Raw genomic sequence first — 18,520 nt, forward strand, 5'->3', positions numbered from 1 at the left:
GTAAAAGTATCCAGAATACAAACTAATACAAGTATAAGGGTCCACCAGACCATTCTGCCTTTTATTAAAGATAACTATATAATGTGAAATTTAATTAATAATAATTTATTATTTATTTTAAAAACTCTAAAAGGTAAATGTATAACAAATCAGTAAAAATTTAAAGAGTTTGGTTTAAAAAAGATAGCTGAAAAAATAAAAGTAAATATTTAAACATATTAATTATTATTATTTAAATAATTACTTATAATTTATTTTTAATAAATATATTTTTAATTAATATGATATAACTCGATAATAACCTGCTATAAGTAGTTTAATTTTAAAGAATATAATTATAACTTGATATATATCATCTTAAATGTGTATGAGGTGTTATTGTTATTTCTTAAAACCGACTCTCTTTCTCTCTCTCTCTTTCACCCAGTAATGCACAAAAAACAAAAAGTCAGCGACCACAATTTCCAATTAACCTTCATGGTAAAAAAATCAACTATCGACCAAACCAGCAAAAGTCATGGGGAAATTAAATCCAGTTTTCTTCCTCTGCCCGTAAACTCTACTCTTAACTCAGCTTTTATTCTAAAGAACATACATTGATGCAAATTTCCAGTGACTTTTTTTTAAAAAAAACTATCAAAAACTATCATACTTTTCTATGTGATGATAAGGTAGCATAATACAAGGATCAACTGCTATCCCACCGCGAACACCCAAAAAAGAAGGCAGGGGGCCATATCATCAGCTACTATTCTTACAATGACTTATATTTGTCCTTTGGATTGTTTTGTGCTTCTATCTTCAACTTCATCCCTCAAGCAAGACCTGCACCAAAATGAACAATTTATTGTAACAAAAACCAACAATGGTGAACAAGCAAATATGTAATTCAACAGAAACAAATTGCATACCCATTGTCAGCGCCTAGTTCTAGCTTGCACCGAAATATGTAATTCAACAGAAACAAATTGCATACCCATTGTCAGCGCCTAGTTCTAGGCTTGCACCGAAACCCAGCTAAGAGTGCTATATGATCAGAGGACCACTCTGGAGAAGGAAGTGCTGTGTCTTTTCTCAAGCTTTCCTCATCCAAGAGCTCTAACAACGATTCAACTGTTACAGAGTCGGCTGGAAGCACATATTAAAACCATCAAACATATTGGTCTAAACACAATTCTATAGTTATCACCACATGCAGAAACATAAAAATGGAATACAAGTCATTAATGTAAAATATCTTAAAGACAGAACCATGCAACCATACCAGAATAGAATATATAATCAAGAGTCCCAAAATGATCTCTGGTGCAGCTTGTAAACAAAGGTTCATTCGTACTGGGATCAAGCTTCCTCCGTTTCTGAGCTAGTCCAGGAACCACAGGTACTCGGGCAAAGGATGTGTAAGCACTTACCTGTACAGATATATACCAATATAACCAATATAGTCACAGTGCTTATTTAGTCTTCTCAATGATGGAGTCTAATACAAAAATGTATATATGTGCTCATGAAGGGTAGGGACATGGCGAAGCAAACATATCTACTATGAAAGACAATGGAAAACAGGAGCTTTCTAAAGTCACTGAAGTGGATACCAATGGCAGATGATGTGTTAACTTTGTGGCTGGACGCAAAATACCAAAAGGGTCCACTGCTAACTCTGGATGCATTGGATCAACTTTCCCCATTGAAACAAGTGCATGAGGAGCACTGCATTTCCAAGAGCTTTTATTAGTAATGTTAATGTTCCAGCCTGATTTTTGCATAAAATGAGGAAGTAATAGAGGTAAAACTCTTAACACTGCCAATGAGAGAACATGCAATTATAAATCAAGAAAAACATGAACCTTCCAGGCGCTGAATTAAAATCGCCACAGAGCAGCATTGGAATGTCAGCAGTAGCAGCAATTTTCTCTAGTCCTTTTAAAAGTGTGTGAACCTAAATGCAAACAAATTGCCAATCAAGTTTCAAGACTGAGATAAAATGAACAATTTAATTTGTTATCCAATAGTAACCTGCCAAAGTCTGACATCCTTTAACTCTTGATGAACATTTACATGTGTGTTAGCCTGCATTCAGAAATGAAGGAATGTATTCAGTAGGTGCGCTAGCAGAAGATTTTCACCAATTTAAGTGCGGCCCATAAGAGATTCATAAGTAAAACTTATGGTTGCTCCAACTTTCACAATAGCATACTGGAGACTGCTGCCTAGGCACAATACAAGAATCTTGTAATGAAGAAAAGTTTTCACCAGATCAATTGAGTTCACATTAACCACAGCATGGTAAAACTCTTACTTAAAGGAACTAGTTCTAAAATTGACCTCCTTAGAAGAACAAAGATTCAAGGCCTTATTATTTTCTCCAGGCATCTAAGTTAAGTTACCAATATAGCAGCTGAATACCAGTCATTTCCATGGTACTTCATCAATTATACCACAATCAGAGTTAACAATACGTCATGGAACACAAGTAAAAAAGGCATGTGGTACAACATAAAGCATTTTAAGGTAGAGAAGAGGAACCAGAGTCTGATTAGGCTTTGGTTTGTGTCAGCTTATCGCAACATGTGGTCCGCGTAAACTAGGACTGTTTCATGAAATAAGCTCAAAATTGCCCTTTTGGCAGGGAAGAAATTTGACATTTTAAAGCATCTTGTTGTCAGTTACTATATTCAAATCTGATATCACTCTCACCAATCACCAATGCCCAGACGCACAAAGAAAATGAAAAAGGAAAGAACAAATGTGTGTGAGAGAGAGCATAATTTCATTTCCACCATGTGATCTGAAACAAAAGGGAGGAGTAACTTATGTAGCAAGCTATGCAGAAGGTGGCACTCTTTCAGGGGTTGCTCCAAAATTAGCAGTTTATGTTAAAGATCGTTCTTGTTTTTCCCAATAGAATTAAATGATTAAAGAACGTTCTTCGTAATTTGCATATTCCCAAAACTGTTGTGCTTTATTCCTAGAGGCTATAGAGAAAAGCAAATTATAAACTAACAGTCCTTCTAAATAGTCCTATTTACTAGCTAGAGTTGTCTTACTACCCCCTCAACTATTAATCGAGATATTTTGCACGTTTACTTACTAACCTTTATTTCAAGAAGATGGAGATTCTTCTTTATTTTATAGAGAACCGGATATTTTCAAATATGTCAAACTGATATCACTTTAGAAACCTAAGAGTATGATGGACACGTCTCCAAAGGACACAAATCTACAATAGTTCAAAGGCCTTCAACTACCCCCCTCAACTATTAGTCAAGATATTTTGCAAGTCTAACAATCCTTTATTTTAAGAAGATGGAGATTCTTCTTAAATTCTAGAGATCAGGATTCTTTCAAATATATCAAATTGATATCACTTTAGAAATCTAAGAGGATGATGAACACGCCTCCAAAGGACACAAATCTACAATAGTTCAAGGGCCTTCAACTCTGTCAACCAGGAGAAGATGCCTATCGGTCAAAACATAAAATAAAGATACAGGCAGCAAAAGGACATGCCATATTGCCAAATAGTGCTTCACTCGAAAGGAAAACATGAGACCTACAGCTAATCATAAACATAAAAACGTGAAATCTTCTGCAGATCATAAACACTAAACCGTGAAATCTTCTGCAGATCATAAACATTAAAACATGAAACCTTCTATAAATCATAAACATTCAACATGAAACCTCCTGCAGATTATAAACATTCTTAACCTAAAGAACCTACACTGAAGCAAATATAAGCACTAGGCAAACTACCTTCATTTAAATGACTTCTACTCGTTTAAAGACCCTGGGATAATATTTCCAGGTCAGATGCAAAAGTTTCCACTATTAAGATCTATTTTGACAACTTCATTCGTCGTTTCTAGAAATTTCAAGTCTTGGGACTATCTGGATTCATCAATACAGTTTCTTTAATCTTAATATAGATGACACGGAAAGGTGCTCCTGACAGTAAGAAAATTGAAACAATACAATGAAAATCATAGAGAAAACGGCATTGTCAAAAGCAGACAACTTGAAATAATAGTAAAATGGTTGCTGCACGACAATGAAAGTGGCTGAGTTTATTCCATAGATGTACAGAACAGAACACAGAAGTTAACTCTAAACAGAAAAGTGAAAGGAGCACCAGGTTCCTTACCACACAAACAAGTTGACGCTTCCCAGTGTTGTCAACTCCCTGGCTATTGAACTTTGCTTCCAGAACCACAATAAGTGCAATATTATCCTGCCAAGCACACATTAGTGAGATTATAAGCCCAGACCTGAATGAAAATCGTCATAAGCCAACAAGGAATGTGACAAATTCAACAAGATACCTTCAGCAAACGATTTAATGCGGTCTTCTTTTGGGCGCTGGGAACTAAGGCTTCAGTCAAAGATTGAGCAGCTTTGTTGAACTCAACCTGCAACACGCGCATACAAAGATTCTTGTCACAATATCAATGCACAAATTGTGTTATGAGTAATTCCCTTTTCAGGAACATACTGTGCTTCCATACCTCATATTTTTTAACATGTGTGAATCTATCTCGGCGGAAAAATGTGGCACAACCATCAACGGTATTTATATTCCCACTGATCACCTGCATAAAGAAAAAGTGTCATTAGAAATCAAAAACTTTCAGATGAAAACACACTATGCACCACAAACCTCAGTTGTTTTTCTTTTGAACAAAGCTTGATAACCATGTTTGTCCAGCTCAGGAGCAAAGAATTCTTCAAAGTGATCACTCTGAACCTGATAATAGAAGCATACAAGCACTAAGATACGGGTATTTATAATTCCATAGGCAATTCACAAGATCATTTAACATGACAATATACTGGTAAGTATATACATCTACACTTGAAGAAAGAGAAATTCTTTAAGCTAAAGTAGCTGATTATGCAGGCATCAAATTCACAAATTCAATCCTCTAGATTGCAATATAGAAGCAAGAAGCGACCCTCCTAAACAATTACATAATAAAATTTTAGCTGATGTGATAGGAGGTACCTCTTGGAGGCAAACAATGTCTGCACGGTAGCCAGCTATTTCACGCAATAGATTTTGTCTCCGGTAAGTCCAAGCAAGAGCCCAAGAGGGGCAATAACTGTACAATTCATTTGTTGCATATGCATCAGACAGAATGTTGTATGAGAGCACAGTAAAAGTTCCTGAAGATGATAAACGACTATCTAAGTCCAGATGTAGTGGTATATCAACTCCACTAACTGAAATCAAGCGACGTGGAGTAGGAGATGGAGCAGGAATCACTCGAGACATCATGGTACTAGCATTTCCAACAGTTGATTTTGTTACTGCATTGATGATAGCACATTCAAATTTAAGGGTGTGACCAATATCATCTGCAGATGGGGTGTAAGTTTTAGAGTGTCCAACTTCAAACCAGGTTTCACCACCACTTCTTTGAGTTACAACTACAGGAAAAGGTGTTGTTCCATTTGTCAAGCTACCGCTTGATTGCGAAGAAGTCAAGCTTGTATTAACACCAGATCCTGTATTTTCCTCATTTCCATTTGTATTCACAGCACTAGCAGCACGTTCATGCAGAAGACGATGATGCTGCCATGCATCTGAGAAACATTTTGGGGAGCAATGGTAACTCTTGGCAACAGGGATTTTGGCCTTCACACATGCAAGGCACTGCAGTGTAGCTTGCTCAGATGGATGGATGCTGCACATGGCAACATGTTTATCACTTTGTATTCGGTACCTGCAAAAAATAAAGAATATATCAAACAAGTAATGAAAAAGGAATTCAATAGATATTGCTTCTCTTGGCAGCAAGGAGAAATAACAGCTCAAATCACATTTTTTTAGTGGAGAAAAGTATAACTTCAGTTAAAGAGCCAAATAGCCACTGTCAACTGACACTATTAGTCAAGCAATAATTTCCATGATATCAACTATAAAATATGGCAACCCCAGGAAGCAATCCAGTACCCACATGTGGTTGATTTCTGAGCAGTTCTCTTGGCGCCCAAATGTGGTGGACTGTTTCAGGGATTTTCCGAATTTGTTTACATGACCGAAAAAATTGTTATGGAACCAACCAATCATAGCCTTTGAAACTCAAGGATGGGTCCACCCTCTACCCTTCTACACCCAAATACTGGACTAACTTTGGTTAGTTCAGGGCTTGGACTTGTGACTAGATACAAGTACCTCAACAATTGCAAAATGAACTAACCCCTGGGGGGCAAAAAGAAATTCATACTTTAAAAAACAAGGACTTTGGAAGCATACATATTTCCATATTAATATGCACTACGTGATAAAATCTTGAGGAATAAACCATCTTAACATCGACATACAAGCCTGATAGCAATTAGAAACGCACTTAAATACATACATGTGTGTGTGTGTGTACACACACATCCGATTTCAACGTTTTAATTCAAATTTAACAACTTTTCTTATACACTGCTTCAAATGGGAACTATGTCATCCATCAGAACAGGACAACTGAATGAATGCCACAGACCAGTGTCACCGGTCGATTACTGGCCATTAATATCCTAAACATTAAACATATTTTTTGATAGATTCGTAATCATTAACATATTCATCCACAACATCTACATAATTCTCTGACTGCAGTTTTTGTTTAGTGTCTCTTTCTGCAAGACAAAATTCATGGCCGGCATTGCATACATCTTAGAGCCCTGTTTGGATTGGACTATTTAGCTGTTTTTAAGTTAAAATAGCTTTTAAGCACTTTTGGAGTGTTTGGATATCAAAAGCAGTGCTTATGAGCACTTTTTTTAAATGAAAATACAAAAATAAGCCAAAAGTTATAAGTTCGAAATTCTAACTTGAGTCTTTTGGCTTATAAGTCAAAAGCATTAAGCACATCCAAACAGACTCATAGTGTCTCATAAGCAAACTGTTGTTCTGTTTATTGACTTCATACTTGTGTACATAAATAATGATTTCACACGTCAACAAAAAGATGGAAAACAACAAGCTGCAACACACTAAGCGCACATAGGGACTTTCCTTAATAGTGCACCTATGGCAATTGCACAAAAATAGAGATGCACATTTATTTTTAGGTCAACTCAAGGAAATATAAAAATTAATTCTCCAACGTTTAAATGAAGAAACAAGAATGAGCAATATTTTAAACATTCTACAGGTACAAAATTCCAAGGGCCAAAAACTTTTTAAAATGATGCACAGTACCGTGTTCTATCGCTAATATATAAAGTAACTTTTATTGATCTTTTTCTTCCACCACCAAAATTCAATTAATTATTTGCAGTTCTTCGATAAAGAAAAATAAAATCTGCAGTTATCCAAGTCTTCCTTCACAATCTACCGTGTCATTTGTGTCATATACCTGCAACTAACGCTTACACCAACAATGCGAAAACATATTCAGAAGGTAACTATCTACTAACTATTATAAACATAAACAACCTGATCTTATGATAAGTATCTCCTAATGCAAAAGATAAACTTAAAAGGAAGTTATTGAGATACAGGATACAAATATTATCAAGAGAAGATCATAAAAATGTTACTTTTTCTTTAGCTTATTTTTAACTAAGTTGCTCGGACTTGAGTGTGGGTATCCGATACGGGTGCGGGTCTAGAGGTTGGATCCTCTATGATCTAAATATAAGATTCGGGGATATGGATCCATGTATGGATACAAGTGCTGAGATTCAGCTAAAACAAATTCAAATATCTAAAAGAAGAGTTATAAAACCTAAATTATGAGATATTATGCGAAAAAGTTGAGGAGAGAATAAGAGGGGTCATAAAAAAAATATTGATCAAGAGGATTTTATGAAAGGAGATAAAAGGAAAGGGAGTGATAATAGAAACTTAAATATACAAGGCATTTCATTTTCTTCAATTTCACCTTACTTTTTATTTCGATTACAGAAATTATTGAATCTGTCCAAAATTACTTAGTCAAATTTGGTCAAAACCCATTCACCAGATCAGATATGGTCCCACGCCCACATCGTATCGACATGGGTGTGGCACCAAGTGAAGAGTCTGAGCAACTTATATTTTTTATAACCAAGAAATCCCTGAGTAGCTGGAACAAGGTTCCTTTTCTTTTAGTTTGTGACAACGAAAATGTTTCATTAAGCATTGCTTGTTTAGCTATTTAGATCATAAGAACCTATCTGGGAACTTGACACTGGGATAGGATCTAAACAATCGTACTTCTCTATGTTATATTTCAGATCTAGTTCAATTCAATTTGTATTTAACCTTTAAAACATTATAAAGTTGATGATTCCCACCAAGAATTTGATCGCCGGGTCGTGCTAATTCCATACGAATCAGTACTGACTCTCTAAGCCCTCGTCTTTACAGGAATTGTCGCAGCTGAGTGTAGATGACTTCCCGCAGATTGTTTGTTGTGCAAAAAGAGGATGTAATAAGGATTTCATCTTGTCTGTGGCAGATCTACTCATCTAGCTAGATTATTGTAATAAATAGTAAAAAATGATATTTAAGTATACAACCTATTATGTATGGAAGTACATATAAAAATAGACCCTTTCGCTGATTAAATTGCGAACATCTATAGTTCACTCGTTGAATTTTATATTTAGGAATTATGCAGGCATGTACTACAACATATAGAAAAGATCCACAAGTCAAAGGTCATTAGAGAAGAATAAAAATGCATAGTTCCTCTAAAGGTTATTAAGTTATGTCGTCCAGACCATCCAACAATGCATGGAAGCTTTTGATAAGTGGAATACGTGGAATTTTTTCAATCCAATTTAGTACATGCACAATACCAAAAAGGGGAAATTCCAGTTACATCATCTATCATATTTCATCAACAAAAAGGATCATGTTGTACAAATGAAGTCGTGATTCCTTCAGAAAAGGATTATGCACTTGAACTATGGAAATCAGTTTTTGGATTATGTTAGCTCCTCAAGTCCTGTCTTGGGAGGTAGACTTGATAAACTCAGTTCTAGATGCTATTCCTACATATATGTTATCTATCGTCCATGTAACTCAGTCAGTAGTCCAAAGGTTGGACAAAATCAAAAGAAACTTCACTTGACAAGTCAATAAGGAAAAAAAAGAATTTCACTTGGTCCAATAGAACATCTTCAGAAGTAAGAAACATGGTGGATTAGGGTATCAAGAACCTCCAAAACCAACGCAAAGCCCTTAGAGTGAAGTGGCTATGGTCTATGGAGTTACCATCAGGAGAACCAAGCCTTCGGGTACAGGGTGATTAAGAGAAAGTATGAGGAATTGAACAAATGGGTAACTAAAGTGGATAATACTCCCTATTGTGTTGGCCTCTGAAATCTATTAGAGTAGTTTGGCCTTTCCCCAGTAATCAGTCAAATGACAAGGTTTAGTTTGGCAGAAAAACAGTTTTTGGGATGACAAATGGATGGGTGTTGAGAGCCTAAAAGATCTTTTTCCAGATATCATTGCTTTGGGCCTTTGGCTCAACATCAAGATGAGATTTTTGCTGGAATGTGGTCACAACAAGGATGGGATTTGGTCCTTGAAAGAAATTTGAATGACTAGGAAATTCCCAGAATGATTGAACTTTATAAGTTACAGGAGAGTCTTCAAAGAAAGAGATCTTAACTAGTGTTATAGGAGAGATAGATACTTCCCTAAAATACGCAGGATGTGGTATGTCACACCATATATTTACCTCTATATTTTACATAACTATTAGTCATAAACCAAAATTACTTCCTAAAGCTAAGAAAAGAACGACTCTGCCCTGTTTTTCTTATTAATTGATATGGTTTATTCATTAATTTCTTCTTCATTTACTTGAGCCGAGTATCTTTCAAGAACAGTTTTTCTACATCCACGTGGTAGTAGTAAGGTCTATGTACACTCTAAGCTCCCCAGACCCACTTAGTTGTTGTTGTTGTTGTAAGCTAAGACAAAAATGAAGTTAAGCTTTGCCACAAATGTCTAGATGTCTTTCTGCCAAGGGGGACTCTGGGCTATAGCAAATCAAACAACTTGAAGTAGGATTTGCTTCATTAGATCAAATACACATCAAATGCTCCTATGGCTAAATACAACAACTTAATTTTACCTCCTGACGTAATCAGGCCCATCAGAGCTCTATTTTCTTTATAAAAAAAAAGGAAATGGTCCTAACACTTTGGGACAATATCCCAGACTCTACCATTACACCATTATGGTATTTAGTCGCAGCTTACGAGCAAAATCAAGCCTCAACACATTTCCAATTATACCCCGGTCAAACTTTTCAAATGATTATTCGAAGGATTGGGTTGGGGTTTGGAGGAAGGGAGGGCAGATTCAACAATACATTTTTATAATGGTCGTGTCTGGACCAACTTGCATGCACCACAAGTATTTTGCAGGTACTTGCTATCTCCCACTAGCACAAATATTGCGTTGCTTTGCCCGCAGAAAATTAGTCAAATGGGAAGAAATCACCTAGTGTATTTTTAGTCTTTATTGAGATCTAATGGAGTTTCCAATACAAATCTGGTTGTAATCATATTTCTTGAATGAAAGATAAGGAGCAATTTAAAAATATCTACAGAGATGTTGCTCTCTTCCAGAGCATATAACATTCATTCTACTACTCACAGTCACAACCGTAAACCCATGTTAAATCTAATTTCCTTCTCAAAAAACATATCCTAATCTGACGATCAAAAAGTATGCTTGAAAACAGCCTATTTGAGAGGAATTAAATGGAAACCAATAATTATCATCTCCTTGGAACAACTAAATATAATGCCATTCATGAGCCGCAACAAAAGTTCAGTTCAATCCATAGAATGAAAAACAATCAAATATAAATCAAAAAGAGAAGGTTTGGCATAAAAAAATGAGGAAGTCACCAAACAATCTACAAGAAAATCAGTTCAATCCATAGAATGAAAAACAATCAAATAAATATAAAGAAGTAGAAGAAGAAGAAACTGACCACTTATATCTCAAGAAACAGCCGTAAACAGGGGCGGATTCAGGGATATCATCAGAAATGAGTAATGAATCAGGAAGACGCAACAAAACATAGGGGGTAAGTTCACAGCCTACTATGGGAATGTCAGACGGGAGATGAACCCGCACCACAGTCAGCATTGTTCTCCTTCTTGAAAAATATTGAAGTTAACGCACTGTTTTCTTTTTCTCAACACAACTGCAACTTCTCCTAGTACTAAGTTTAAGTGAGAAAAATCCAAGATATAATGGAGATGCGGCGTATCTGCCATTCAACAGACTTCTGCGACAATCGCCAGTCTTCTTTGCCCTCAATATCAACAACAGCAAAATAGTATATAATATCACCAACAGCAAAATTTGGATTAAAATCGAATAGATCTTCAATGAAAATGGACAAAACTACAGAGAAATCAATGAAGATTCAATTTGTTACTAAGAGACAAATAGAAAACTTCAGAGAGAGGAGGGGAGAATCGATTGATTAGATGTGATTTTAGGGTTTTACAAACGGAGAGAGAGGAGGGAAGACACTAGTCTAAGCTTTTCTAATTTTCTATATATATATATATATATATATATAAAAGCCATTAAATTTGGCATAATTTGTTTTGAAAACATTCGTAAATAGTCACTATAATAAATTTAAGAGAAAAAGGATAAATATATGTCAAATTATCATATATGGTATGCAAATACCCTTCGTCATACTTTTGGGATATTTGTGCCCTTGTCGTCCAAAAACTAGAACATTATATGCTCTTCACTCTAACGGAAGACTAAATAGGAACACGTGGCGCCATCTTATCCGTCGATAAATATTGGATCGGTGGATAAGATTATTATATGTGTATATCCGTTAGTATAAAAAGTATATATGCTCTAGTTTTTGAACGGCAGGGGCACCAATGTCCCAAAAGTATGACGGAGAGTTTGCATACCATATACGATAATTTGGGGGTGTATTATCCTTTTCCCCTAAATTCAATTATATTTTATAGCTACAATTTGTATATTTATGAGTTGTAGCTACAATTTAAGTTGTCTCATTTGTATAATTCGCGAATTTATATAATATGGCAGGTTTGTATAATTCGTTGGTACATTTGTATGATTCAGTTTTTTTTGTATAATCTCGAATAAAGGCATGACTAACATAATCACTAAATCTGATGCTTAACAAAGGGGACTTATACTCCTACTGGCACGTAGTCTGGGACTATGAGTGAATGATGAACCCTAGTCCTCTCGATGCTAAGTTTACTACCAATTGAATATGTATATGACACAAATGTAACTGAAATACTTGATAGCTCAAAATACTGACATGTAATACGAGAATGCAATATTTATGTATTAATAGTGTAACATACAAAATTTGGAGCATGATTATTGTTTAGCTGACCTGACAAGTATAATTTGTGAACTATGAAAATTTATATAAACTAGGGTTCTGAGTTTCATAAAAGGAATTAAGCAAATTTTCCAAGAAATAAGCTTATTTCAATTTAGGAAAATACAACATCTAATTCATGGTAAATATCTAAGGTTTTAGAAACCCTAGGTCTGAACAAGATATGGAGAATCAAGGAACTGACTAAATTTTAGGAATCTAGTGGATGAAAGGGACCCACTAGTGAACTCCTACATACCTAGTGGCGAAATCTCCAGAGAAATCCTTTGATTTCAGGACTGAATCCTTCAATTTAAGAACGTTGTTGCTTGTTCTTGAAGGAAATGGACGCCTCTTTCTCTTTTTTCGTTCTAATTTAGATAAATTTTGTGGAATAAAGTTTTTGAGTAGATTCTGACTAAAATATTAGGCTTAAACTGAGTAAAATGACATAGTTTAAATATTCAATGCATAGGAAAAAGACAAATTGATCCTAACTTAAAAGCTGATGAGCCCCACCCACGGAGTCGTGAAGGAACCATGGTACGTCGAGTGGGTCATGATTGTTGGCCAGTGCATATTGGTTCTGGACCTCCCAGCCACGATCCACTTCACCAACCGTGTGAAGGACCACAGACCGTGAAGGCCACTGTGGTTCTTCACTTGAGCTAGATGTCTGTTGGTTTATGAGGACATACCCATCCACAACTTGTCATTGGGACCACAATTCGTGGTGGGCACCGTGGTCCATCGCACTGGCTAGGTGTGAACCACAAATAAGTGACGGAACGTTGTCCCTTCACGATCGGTGAACCTTTTCGTGATTCAACCAATTTTCTGTTGTTCAGGTCTATTAGATTTTCGAGGTGTTACAACATTGATCAGACATAGCTTTAGGAAGGATAACTACGTAGCAGATACACTAGCTAAGCAAGGATCCAAGGTAACAACCTATGACAAGGCTATCCTTTTGCAATCTCTATCGTACTATATTAAAGACTAGCTTGCTAAAGACATAAATGAAGTTATCTCTATTAGAATAATTATATCATCTATGTGTAATAAGTTAGCTCATTTGAGAAACATTGCAGTAAATACTAGCTCGTCTAATGTATTTAAAAATAATGGTTTATGCATGTATATTAGCTCTATTTCATTTTATATGTATTCAAATTTTGATTATACTGATAATAAAATAATTATCGCTTTTAAAATATACGTGATTAATAAAAAAATATATATTTTAAATAAAACGTAACTTATATAAATGAACTCTTATAAATAAATGTACATAGAGAAAAATATTGCGACTAAAATACTATTTAAAAAAAGATAAAATAAAATATGATTAGAAATTGGTTGTGGACTTTCCTCTACTTCCACGTGGAAGTGGAGGTGGAAATGCAAATATTGATAAAAATTTGGCGCGTTTCTATTATAACTAACTAACCAACTGTATTTGAATTGGAGTGAAAAGATTCTTCGTCTGTTAGATCTCCAGAACAGTAATTTGTTTGTTTTTCTGGTGAATGAATGGTGATTATCTCTGTATTTTGGTGATTATCTCTGTATTTTGATGATTATCTCTGTATTTTGAAGGACGGATGACAATGGCGGCTAAGCAGAGACTTGTAGTGTTTGCAATTTTACTCTTTCAAGCTGTTGCCATCACTGACGTTGAGGAAGGTATATATTTGGTTACTTCATTGGTTGATTTGAGCATTTATGTGGATTGTGATTGTGATTGTGATTTTGCAGTAGAAGCACTGAGAAATTTTTACAGATCCCTAAACTGCCCTACACAACTTAACAATTGGAAGTTAGAGGGAGGTGATCCTTGTGACGAATTATGGACTGGGGTTTCATGCCATCAATCATCAGTCATTGACATGTACAAATCTTCTTCTTCTTCTTCTAATAACTAATACATCAGCATTGTGATTCACCGGTTCTTATTTTCCTGCAGTAAACTTCAAGGGTTAAGTCTCACTGGTAATCTTCAAGGAGATCAACTTGTTCGTCTACAACACTTGAAGCACCTGTACGTTTTTTCTTTATTATTTTATCTCCAAGGATTGATTACTTAGTTATCTCATCTTGTTTTTTCTTTTATGTAGAGATCTTAGTTCCAATCATTTCCATGGAGAGATACCAAATAGCTTGCCCACTAATCTCACAGATTTGTAAGATCAATTTCATCTTTCTCAATTCCTTCTTTTACCTATACATTCTCAATATATTCTTGTTCTGGTGGATATAGAAATTTGGCGGCCAATTATTTTAATCAAACAATTCCACATACCGTCACTTCAATGAAACATCTCAGGCACCTGTAAGCACATTCTCTGTTCAGCTTCTTTACATCTCTCCTATTTCATACTCAACTCCTAAATTTTGTTAATTTTTAATGCAGAAATCTGAGTCAGAACCTTCTATCTGGACCACTGCCAGATGTGTTTGGTGGCTTCGACAACCTTATAATGATGTATGATATATTTCTTATTGATGTATGATATATCTAGTGAATCTTTTTGTCTTTGGAGTAAAATTTGTTCCAAAAAAATCTCAAATTATCTATGTTATTGCTAAGTGCTAGTATAATTTTCTTCAACAGGGACCTGTCACACAATAACTTCAGTGGAGATCTACCTGTATCATTTCAAACTCTGATGAACCTTTCAAGATTGTAAGTTTTTCACATCTGACAATATGCCTCCAGTTTCCATTTTCATTTGTAACGAATGAGGTATTGTGGCGTAGGCATCTTCAGAGCAATAAATTTACTGGATCAGTAATTTTTCTGGCTGACCTTCATCTACATGAACTGTGAGTTAGTAATCTGTTTAGTGAGTCAATCAAAAAGCTTAAACTGTCACTCTCAAATTTATTATATATGTGTCAATTCAGGAACATTGAAGATAATCATTTTAGTGGTGTTATTCCTGAGAGCTTTCAAAATATAAACAGCTTATGGTAAACAGCTTTCAGAATTCAAAGTCTACTTGGTATATTTTGCTTTACATTTGGATAGCTTATGTCTTTCCTAATAATCAGGATTGGAGGTAATCAGTTTCGCATAGGAGTAAACTATCCTCCCTGGAAGTTTCCTACTGATGTTATGCCCAATGAGCAGAATATCTCTAGTCCTCCAACAACAGAATCTAGTGCCATTGAGAAATACCCTTCTCATGAATCAGGAGATAACAGAAAGAAAAGACCAGGCTCTGGAGGAATAGTCATTATGGTGGTTGGAGCTGTGATGACTGTAATTGGTGCAGCAGTCTTCGTTGCTGTTAGGACTCATCGGTCTACAAAACAGACACTCGACAGCATAGGAGGCAGCTTAAGTTCATTGCAGTCTCTTCCAATTAGTGCATCCCAAGGTCAGAGAAAATTCTTCAGAAACACTTCAATATACCATTTTCCTCAACTTGTTTGTGTCAAAGCTTTCGCTAAAATGGTTTCAAGCTGACAATTTCGCAGAGCACTTCGCAATTGTCTGTTCCTAGCAGATAGAGAAATAGTACACCAGACCTAGGCTCAGGTCTTCTCACTTCTGGATTGGTTTTCCAGTAACATCTCATGCATGAAAGTTTTGTTGATACAACCTATTCTGACGAAATTTTGTTCATGGACAAATATAATGTGGTTTTGTTATCCTTTCCCTGCCTAAAACTATCAACTCCTGCATGTTTCTTCTAGTAACTCAGCCAGCATTAATATTTCCCTTCTGCATCTTGTGTGTGCGCTTCTATCAAAGTTGAGGTTTGTGAGATTTTATTATCATGAAGCACAATCTGGATAATGCCTAATGCACGTAAAATCAGTTTTACAGTGAAATAGCTTCTGTGAAAATGAGCTGCATTTCTCAAGGAGTGTTTTCTGGTGGTTTTTCATTTTCTCATCATCTCAGGTTCTTTAGTTGCTGAATACGATAGGCCAGATTCCTCTAGCAGTGACTCTCCTCCACTGATTTCTTCATGGAAATTGCCACCTGCACCAACCATGACTATTAAAATGTCGAACAGAAGAAGTTTCTCCAAGAAGTGCAAAATCCCAATCTGTGCCAAACTCTATGCAGTGGCAGATTTGCAGTTGGCCACTAGCAACTTCAGTCCCAATAATCTTCTTGGTGAAGGAACACTTGGTTCGGTTTATAGAGCAGATTTCCCTGATGGACAGGTATCCTAGGAGCTTTATTTAAGAACTTCTCGCATTCAACAAAGAGAATTTTACAAATTTTTCTTACTCCTGTTACTTCTTTTGTGCAAGATTCTGGCTGTTAAGAACATTAAGACTGTAGCACTCTCCATAACTGAAGAAGAACAATTTATGGAAGTGATTCGAACTGTATCTCATCTGAGGCACCCTAATATCGTTGCACTTGTTGGCTATTCTGTGGGGAATGGCAACCATCTCCTTTTGTATGAATACATAAGGAAAGTGACACTTGATGATGCTTTGCACAATGTTTTGTGCATGCCTCTGACTTGGAGCCTCCGACTCCGCATTGCCATTGGCGTTTCTCGGGCATTGAAGTAAGTACACAATACTTGTTTTGCTTATTCTTTCAACCTTTTATTTATGATCTGGTCGGACACCTGAAATAGGTTTTGCACCATGGATCACTTTCTTGTAATGATGACTGCAAATACTGTATGTAAGTTGGATGAGGATAATATTTTACTTACCTCTCGTGTTTCTTAGTGGTATATATGGATTTAATCATCCCACTTACATTGCAGCTACTTGCACACGTCCTGTGTGCCTTCCATCACCCATAACAATCTAAAGGCTACCAACATCTTGCTTGACGAAGATCTTAACCCTCGTCTTTGTGATTGTGGACTAGCTGTCCTAAAACCACTGGCCAGCAACAATGTTAAAATCAAGGTACATCTTTTTTCTTCTTATTAACTGGCTAAGGGAAATGGTAATTAAGTAGACTAGAAACAGCAGAAGTTTTCCGGATACTCACAACCAATTACTGATCCTTGTTAATGTTGCAAGACAGGCTTCTGAGATTGCTATTGCAGATAGTGGCTATGTTGCGCCTGAGCATGTCAAACGTGGAAGTGGCAACCCAAAGGCTGATATCTTTTCATTTGGTGTGCTGCTTCTTGAGCTTTTAACTGGAAGGCGGCCTTTTGACAGGTTTGACTTTTTTCTCAACTTGTTCAAAACCATAATCTTGTTGCTGATGTTTCCTTAATCTTGATGCAGTTCAAGACCAAAAGGAGAGCAATCACTGGTGGAGTGGGCTTCTTCCAAGCTTCACGACAGTGAGTCTTTGTTGGAGATGGTTGATCCAACAATAATGAGAATAATTTCCACTCGGGCTCTTTCGACCTACGCTGACATTATCTCCCAATGCATTCAGGTAATAATTCTATATGTTGCAAACTTATTTTACCGCTAACTATGATGATAATTTCTAAAAGCTTTTTGAGATGAAGGTTTCACTCTAAAAATTTGCTTATGCTGAGCAGCCCCAGAAGGAATTCCGTCCTCAAATGGCTGAAGTTGTTCAGTCACTGGTCTCACTGTTACAGATGTCTGGACAAGAAAAAGCAAAGTCTGGAAAAGATAAAGAGACAGCAGAAGTTGACCCCTGTGACCGATCTTTTCGTTCAACCAACAGCCATTTCTTTGCTTCACCAACTGCAAGCTACTTATCCATCTGACCTTCTGCAATATGCTCCACCTTGTACAGTTTTTTTTTTTCAGTTCTTTAAAATTGCAATGCTTGTAGCTTACGGAGTTTAATGTGCACACATTGATTCTTCGAGAGAGTACTTCCCTCTCGTCTTGCTTTTCCCAGCTTCTAAGACTTACTTCCTTTGAAAGAAGACCAAAGAGTTGGTATAAGGTCTAGAGCTAACTTGATGTTCATCTTTCTGCAATGGGATTGAATAGCAGTTGAAGTGGTACAATCTGAACATTTAACTTCACACCATGGAATCAGATTCTTGAAGGGTTTGGTCTAGTGATAAGAGTGCGAACTCATGACGCAAAATATACTAGTTAAAACACACATTATCCACGGAAAATTTTAAACCATGTGTCAACTAGCCCTCAAAATTACTAGGTTATCAAGAAAAATAAAGTAGTTATCTCATCACCTTGGTGCCTTCACACAACCACCAGGCATACTTTGCACCACTGAAGAA

General features: G+C 36.0%; 2 protein-coding genes across 4 annotated transcripts; one reads left to right on the plus strand and one right to left on the minus strand.

Moving 5' to 3' along the window:
- Positions 1 to 461: 461 nt before the first annotated feature.
- LOC101255473 (carbon catabolite repressor protein 4 homolog 1-like) lies at positions 462 to 11,507 on the minus strand. 2 transcript variants are annotated; one of them, XR_740420.4, is made up of 12 exons: positions 10,941 to 11,507; positions 5,003 to 5,723; positions 4,658 to 4,744; positions 4,506 to 4,589; positions 4,323 to 4,409; positions 4,145 to 4,231; positions 2,017 to 2,070; positions 1,848 to 1,939; positions 1,596 to 1,710; positions 1,265 to 1,412; positions 912 to 1,128; positions 462 to 825 (listed from the first exon to the last, which is right to left on the minus strand). XR_740420.4 is itself a non-coding variant. In XM_004234737.5 (12 exons), exons 1-11 carry the CDS (start codon positions 11,096 to 11,098, stop codon positions 983 to 985), a joined length of 1,779 nt encoding a protein of 592 aa, XP_004234785.1. In that variant the 5' UTR covers positions 11,099 to 11,507; the 3' UTR covers positions 462 to 825; positions 977 to 982. The 2 variants fall into 2 exon arrangements, 1 of the variants encoding a protein (XP_004234785.1); XM_004234737.5 differs by having other exon boundaries at positions 977 to 1,128.
- A 2,203-nt stretch (positions 11,508 to 13,710) lies between these two features.
- On the plus strand, positions 13,711 to 18,222 carry LOC101261495 (protein STRUBBELIG-RECEPTOR FAMILY 2). Of its 2 annotated transcripts, none has more exons than XM_026029856.2 (17): positions 13,711 to 13,855; positions 13,950 to 14,036; positions 14,109 to 14,241; positions 14,317 to 14,391; positions 14,468 to 14,533; positions 14,611 to 14,682; positions 14,764 to 14,835; positions 14,965 to 15,036; positions 15,111 to 15,176; positions 15,258 to 15,323; positions 15,405 to 15,733; positions 16,264 to 16,532; positions 16,623 to 16,888; positions 17,096 to 17,243; positions 17,365 to 17,504; positions 17,574 to 17,730; positions 17,840 to 18,222. In XM_026029856.2, exons 2-17 carry the CDS (start codon positions 13,955 to 13,957, stop codon positions 18,032 to 18,034), a joined length of 2,208 nt encoding a protein of 735 aa, XP_025885641.1. In that variant the 5' UTR covers positions 13,711 to 13,855; positions 13,950 to 13,954; the 3' UTR covers positions 18,035 to 18,222. The 2 variants fall into 2 exon arrangements, with proteins under 2 accessions (XP_025885641.1, XP_019068258.2); XM_019212713.3 differs by having other exon boundaries at positions 13,715 to 13,875.
- The last annotated feature ends 298 nt before the right edge of the window (positions 18,223 to 18,520 follow it).

The sequence above is a fragment of the Solanum lycopersicum genome, chromosome 3, assembly GCF_036512215.1.
Source record: "Solanum lycopersicum chromosome 3, SLM_r2.1".
Lineage (NCBI taxonomy): Eukaryota > Viridiplantae > Streptophyta > Magnoliopsida > Solanales > Solanaceae > Solanum > Solanum lycopersicum.